Source organism: Trichomycterus rosablanca, chromosome 25, assembly GCF_030014385.1.
Source record: "Trichomycterus rosablanca isolate fTriRos1 chromosome 25, fTriRos1.hap1, whole genome shotgun sequence".
NCBI classification, from domain to species: Eukaryota; Metazoa; Chordata; class Actinopteri; order Siluriformes; family Trichomycteridae; genus Trichomycterus; species Trichomycterus rosablanca.
The window spans coordinates 82,614-90,000 of record NC_086012.1 but is presented as its reverse complement, the minus strand read 5'-3'; the positions used below and the strand labels follow the sequence as shown (position 1 = coordinate 90,000).

At 40.2% G+C, this 7,387-nt stretch overlaps 1 protein-coding gene across 1 annotated transcript in view; it reads right to left on the bottom strand.

Annotated features, from left to right (window-relative positions):
* The window catches only part of vegfaa (vascular endothelial growth factor Aa), a 14,745-nt gene extending 7,999 nt beyond the window's left edge, over window positions 1-6,746 (bottom strand). The window contains exons 1-2 of the mRNA XM_062987759.1: window positions 6,235-6,746; window positions 1,857-1,896 (exon numbers count right to left, since the gene is read on the bottom strand). Of these exons, the coding sequence (XP_062843829.1) occupies window positions 1,857-1,896; window positions 6,235-6,300 (106 nt within the window). The 5' untranslated portion in view covers window positions 6,301-6,746. The remainder of the gene's footprint in view (window positions 1-1,856; window positions 1,897-6,234) is intronic.
* Between the last annotated feature and the right edge of the window lie 641 nt (window positions 6,747-7,387).

Genomic DNA, 7,387 nt, shown 5'->3' with positions numbered 1-7,387 from the left:
TAAACGTGAGTGTTTCTGGTTCTGAGCAGCTCGTGTTTCTGGTATTTTTAACATGAACGATGATTATCAGTAGCATCAGTACCAGAGTAAATACCACTTCAGCAACAACAAGCAAAACAACACCGTCGCTATAAACACACACACACACACACACACACACCTCACAGTCCGACCCGAATCAGAATCTTTATTTATTCGTTAATGTCGCCGGTTCTGAGGAATTCCTCTCAGTGCAGGAACATATTTCACATCTAATAAAATAATCATGATTAATTACGTCTCGATACAATTGTAGTAAAATCAGTTCAGTACGATACGAAATACCTGCAGCACTACAACATCACACAGCTGAATAAACACGGGACGAATGAGAATACCGATGGTAGATTCTGTTCATTCACTCACACAGCAGCAGTTTTATCAGCAGTTAAACTTTCTCATCTGAGCAGAGCCGACAAAACTTCAACATTCCTGATCCTCCAGAACTGATTAAGATAAAGACGAAACATAAAAGCATTTCTTACATGTTAATAATTCTGAACATTTTATAAATAAGTATCAGCCGTGTTTGAGATGTAGATGAAGGTACGACATGTTCAGCTGATCAAACACGTTATAAAGAAAAGCATTTTACTGTAGCTACTGATGATCCCTGATGGACTGAAGCTGTAAAGATGTAAAGGAAGGAACTCATCACACCCCTGATCATCACAAATACTTTTATTTTACTTCATTATTCATGTTTGGGTGATTTATTAAACTATACTTTTTTTATTTTACTTTATTTTACAGACTGTGGTGCAGCTTCTGGTTTATATCAGCACATAAATCAGTTCCAAACCTTTCATGCACTCAGCATACATGAACAGTCTGTGGATCAGTGTGTACTGCTGTTTAATGGTGTGTGATGGTGTGTATTAGTGTGTAATTAATGTGTACTGGTGTTTAATGGTGTGTACTGGTTTGTATGGGTGTCTAATGGAGTATACTGGTATTGAGTGGTGTGTATTGGTGTGTGTACTAGTGTGTGTGTGGGGGGGTATTTTATACTCGTGTATTTTAGGTTTTATCTTCTTTCCTTATTGATCAGGTTTGTGGAGCAGCTTGACGGTGTGAGTGATGAATAATCAATAACATGATGCTCGAGCTCAGACTCACGAATGAACAATAAATCAAGTCTGATCAAATAACACACACACAGACACACACAGACACAGACACACACAGACACAGACACACACACACACAGACACACACACTCACACACACACACACACTGATCCACCACTATCTGAGCAGTCTGACCTTGGGGAATATTTGGCGAGAGACCCGCGGCCACTTCTGATAAACAAACACAACCGCGTCCAGCCAAGGCCGAGTGTGGACGCTAAACTAGTTGACAGCGTTCGGAAAAAATTCAGGTTTAGAGCCAAGCTAAAGTTTAACCTGCGTCTGAACCCTGTGACCCAGCGCAGCGTGTTAGCGATGCATTACAGCACCTTTAAATGCTAATCAACTCTACGTACAGGTAACACCTGACCCCATCGTTAGCATACGCTATACGTCTGTCAGCTCGAAATTCAGTGATCATCATCATCATCATCATCATCATCATCTCTCTCGTTCCTCTCTGGAACCTGATCACACTCCAGATTACTGTCCTTTCTAAACCCAAACACACTCCACAACCACCAGGACTGACAGCACTGACCTACAGAACTGTAATTATAATGATCACTGATCACTGATTATCATAATGATCAATCACAGTTACGTCATAATCAGGATGTAGTTCCTAACACACTCGCCAGGGGGCGACACGAGTCACAAAATTCACACTTCAGTCATCAACTTACCCTCATTTTTACTTTTTTCCTCCTTCGGTATGGAAGCGGCCTGCAAACAGAAAAGAAACAGTGATTATAATTTAATAAACATCATTTATAATAATATATAATTTATAATAAACAAACATCATTTATAATAAAAAATAAACATCATTTATAATAATATATAATTTATAATAAACAAACATCATTTATAATGAATATTATCAGTCAAGAACAGAAAAAACCTTCAATAAAACTTTTAATCCCATCAGATCAGATCAACAGAACGAAACAGCACAGTCATGAAACCTTAATCAGACAACACAGACTGACACAACACAGAAAACCGCCCTTAACTTATGCCAATCCACCTTCTGCATGCTGTGGTGTACCTCTAACACTGACACATCCATCACAAAACCTGGATTATCAGGTGTGTAGAGCAGGAATACTCTCATCTAACACACAATCATTTAAGCTTTACATCACCATGGTCTTACAGGCTGCCACGCAGAAATAAGAACCTTTTTCATGGGCCCAGCAGTACTGGGTCTTAAACCAACAACCTTCTTCTAGAACCACCCAGGACAACAAACCAAAACATATCAGAAGTGAATTTGGAATGAAATAAATCAGACCAAAATGTAACTGATCAGTTTTCCTAAAATTTCTGACCTCAAACTTAAAAGAAATCCTGAAGCACCAACAAGATCAACCAGAAACTCACTGATGAACGTGTGTGAGTTTAGTTCAGATAAAGACGTTCAGTGATTCATTTACAGAAACGTTTTACATGATTTAAATGAAAGATCGCTGGTGTATGTAAACACAGAGCTGGGAAACATCAGCACTCACCCACTGCTCTCACTGTTTAATTTACACACTGTAATATTATTACACAATCCAGGGTGTGTGTACGGCATTAATCATTGTATTCATCATATAATTAATATTAATCGCCATTACGGAACATTCACAACAACATCACTGTACCTACTGTAAAGCATTATGTTCTGGAGCTGTTTTGGTATCAACAGAACTGCAACATTGCAGAAAATGTAATAATACAATAATAAAGAAATATTTCCTCAAAATTCCTCCACGGTCCCGTTTGGCTGTTTTAGCCGTACAGTGAGTCAAAATAAACATCAGAACAAAGTTCATCATAATCAGTAATGAGGAATCAGGAGGTCACGATGCAAGGTTCAGTGACATTATAGAGCTTAAATCAGCACATTAATCACCGACGCTGCTGTGTGAAGATTTTACATTTCAGCAAAGTTTCAGAAAACATTTGATCCACAATGAACTTGAAAAGAGTTTAAATTTAAAGTGTTTGTTTTAACTAAAGACGTTTGAGCTCCAGCCAGCCTGTTACAGAAACGGTCGATCCCCAGGACTGTAATAAAATGCACAGTTCTTACAGGCGTATGTAAACTTTTGACCTCGACTGTGTGTTTGTGCTCATTTTGGACTTTGCTCTTTCTCTATGATTACTGAACTAAACCTGGATTAGACTTTACACCAGCGCACTTCACCATCAGTGCAACCCATTAAAACCCTCGACTGGATCCAAATAAAACCTCAGAAACTTTGATCAGGTGTAAAATCATTTAATACCTCAGTAATATTAGATTAGATTGATTGATGTTAAACACCCTGGATTCTGTAATAAACACTCCAGAAGGTGAAGGACAATCACTGCACAATCAGTCTCACAAAGCCACCACAACATTTAACTACTATAAAAGTCAGTGGAAGAGTTAGGGTCAGGGTTAGGGTCAGGGTTAGGGTCAGGATTTGGGAACGAGCCCAGAGGTTTGCCTCTCCTGTAACCCCGTCCAGCATCCTGTGGTCCTGTAGTGCACGTCTGACGTCCAGAGCTTCAGGGAAAAGTGTTTATTTAACTCTGTATGATGCCTTTCTTCAAGCACCACACACCCACCCTAAACCTTTCAGATCTTACACAGCGATTTCTCACCCGTTATCTTCACTATAACAAAACGACTCTTGCTTGCTGGACAATGTTTATGACCGTGTGTTTGCGACTTCCAGTTTCAGTCACCTCATCGCCCGTACGGTCACCGCCCGAACCTGCGGCTATAACTTTGTGAGACGTAACTGAGTTATAAAGTTTGTTTTCACCAGAGGAAACATCTAACCCTGAGAGACGTGATCCAACACACACGTTACTAACACACCAACACTGTGCTGTACATCTATTCTATATCATCAACTAACTGTACGATGAAGACGATGTTGTGCTAGTTGGTTTCATGTGGGCGTGTCTTCTGATTTCTGTATTCACAGCTTCATCTAATATATAGTAAAAGTATAATGGTATTATAAATAAATCATGTTTGATTGAAGTAAATTGGCTTAATTAAAACATGTTTAATTGACTTTATTGAATCATATTTTGTTAAAACATTGAATTGAAGCTGTAATCATGAATATGATCATTTTTACAACAATTTAACATTGTCTTGATGTATCTACACGTTTAAATAAGTGAACTACAGTAGTGTAGTATGTGATTTGAAACGCGGCCCTCTGTCTCTCTCAGCCAGCAGCGTTAGCCTGAAAAAGCGAGCACTTGGAAGCTTCTCACCTAGTGCACTACACCAACACTCGGTGTGATTTGGGACGCGTCCAGACGAGAAGCGATTTAAAACCGATTCGGTTTTTTTTTTTTTGTTCGTGAAAATCACGCGCACGTGAGCGAGCGCGCGCGGCCTGGTCCGGGTCGTGGTTCTGCTGGATCACAATCATATGCATTTAATAAGGCTGGAGATTAACAGCGACATTTCTGAACTCTTGTTGAGTTTTTTGTGAGTGATGTAATCGGTGGGTAAAGTTGCTAATGCAGTGCGGGAGGTGGGGTGTGATTTGGGACGCGGCCCTGCTAACACCGGTGCACCTCAGGAGCTGATGAGGGAACAAACATCACATTTAAATGGTGCAGAAAGCTTGTAGAGTTTGGAACACCGTGGTTTAAGACCGGTTTATGTCAGTATTTTGCTCCTTGTAGGATTTAACATAAATTAATTACTGCTTTATCAAATGAAATAAAGAATCAAGCTAATCTATAGATCATAACCATCAGCTCCCTGTGATCAGAATAAATCATTAAAGGTTCCTCAGGGGTTCTAAACATGGTTCATATTTGTAAGTAAGAATAATTCCTACCTGAAGAATCAAAAGTTATTTAAATAAATCATTTTTACAGGTACCATTAATAATAATTAGGAAAATTGTTTTCCAACAATGAAACAATAGACACAACATTTAACCCTTTAAATCATATTTCTATAAGATCTACATTATATCATTCATAAATACATTTATTTAATCATATAAACATCTACAAGCTGTTCACACCTCATGGTTAGCTCTATAGGACTGAAGTTTATTGTGTGTTTTATTAAATGGTGATTTATTTAGGATTTCTGCAGAACTGAGTGTTTCATAAAGAGGTGAAATATTTGTACCGAAGCACAAGTACACATCAGGTTACCTTTCATTAATTATATTTCCTTTAATAACTATAACATCATTTATGCACAAATCTATCAAACACCCTCCAATATGGCAGCTAAGTTTGCACCCCAATCATAACCCTAAAACAGACCATAATGTATATTTATATATTCTATTACAACCAGTCTGAAAACCATCTGATTAATATTAAAAGCTTGTTTTCACCTCACAGTCTTTATTTTACTCTCAATGGTTTTTGCTGACCGCATCAGTTTAAATAATGACAAGACATCAAGATATTGTATTAGGGTTCAATGATTAGGTTATTATTAGGTTATTATTAGGTTATTTATTATGAGGGTTCTCGTATTAGGGCTCTTTGGATGGGTCCCTGTTCTAGGTAGAAGTGTGTGGTGCTTCTTTTTACCATATGTGGATCCTTCTAAATGAGTTCCACTTATAAACTTTTCCGCTGTCCCCAGAAGAATCAACCCATGAACTGTTGCCAATGAAAGGATGCCAGCTGGAACCATTATCCAAAAGGTTGGCATGTTCCATCCACTATTGTTTCATGTGCCTCCAAAACTGTGCACATGGGCTGATTTTATTATTATTATAATTATTATTAAATATGCTATACTGTGAGTGTATTCTATAACTGTGTGTGTGTGTGTGTGTGTGTGTGTGTTCTACTATAGATTTATGCTTCAATGCTTGGAATGGTGGTGCACAACTTCAGTCCACAGTTTGGTGATTCCTCTGCTTAATTAATTAGCTGTTTTATTAGGAACCAAAGAGCAGAAATATCATCAAACATCTCTGGACTTTAGTCCTGTGAGATGATGGTTGATAGCACACACACTTCAGGTGTAATAATGTGATCATTGGTGTCCAGACTGAGAGGGAATGAACGCATGAAACTCACCTTCAGAACGGACGCGTTCAGCAGAGCTGCCAAAACCAACTGTACCCAGTACACCATAAAGTTCATGATGAATTTCCCAAGATCAAGAGGTTTCCAAACAAGGGTTCAAATCCCAAATCAATCAGATAAATACAGGTGAGAATCAGTGGCCTGCACTCGCGGTGGAAGCCGGGACAGTCGGGGTCAGAGTAACACATCCATCGTGCTCGGCGCCGGTGAGAAATCCTCCAAGAAAGCGAGCAGATTCATGAAAAATCCCCGATCATGATACTCCAGCCGATCAGATCCGACAATCCACAACAGATCCGATGATCAATAAATAGTTACAATCATCAGAAAGAGATGAAAAGTTGCAGGAACTGGATGAACTCACGGATTAATGCGTAACTGCGCACCGACCCTGATCCACCGTGACTGCGCGCCGCTCCGTGTGTGTGTGTGTGTGTGTGTGTGTGTGTGTGTGTGTGTTCACAGCGTGTGTGTGTGTGTGTGTGTGTTAGTGTGTGTCCGGTGCGCGGTGTGCGCTGAGCCGCTCCTCCGCCTGTATAACCTCTTATGCGCTTCACGCTGGATCTTCAGAGTCGGCACGCGTTCTGATTGGTCGCTCGGTGATCTTGCGTCATGGCGCCACGCCTGATTTGCCTCGACCGTGTTCCAAACTGCTCCAGCGCACTAGGTAGGGTGGATTTACTGCATGCTGAGGGGCGGCAGTGCTGGAGGAAGCGTGCGGGGTGTCCGGAGCCACCGCACATCCAAAATATCAAGAGGCGCAAATCAGGTCCCACCGAGTTCCTGACCATATTCAGTCTAAAGCAAATGTTGGTTTATTTTATTGTTGTGATTATTATAGATTCATGTTAGATTAGAAACATTCAGAAGAGTTAGACATGGGCACTGATGCCCCCCACACCATGCCAGACAGGTGTTAGGTTTGCATCTTTCACTGATAAAAGTCTGGATGGTTCTTCTCATCTTCAGCACAGAGAACACTGACGTCCATTTTTCTTTAAATCAAGCAGAACTGTGGACTGAGCACAGAACACCAGTCCACTGTCGTTTTGGAGAGTGAGTGAGTGAGAGTGCTGCCCTGTGATGAGTGCCCACGCGACCCGCTGTACCACAGTGCCACCCTGCTACATAATGCTGAAGTGCT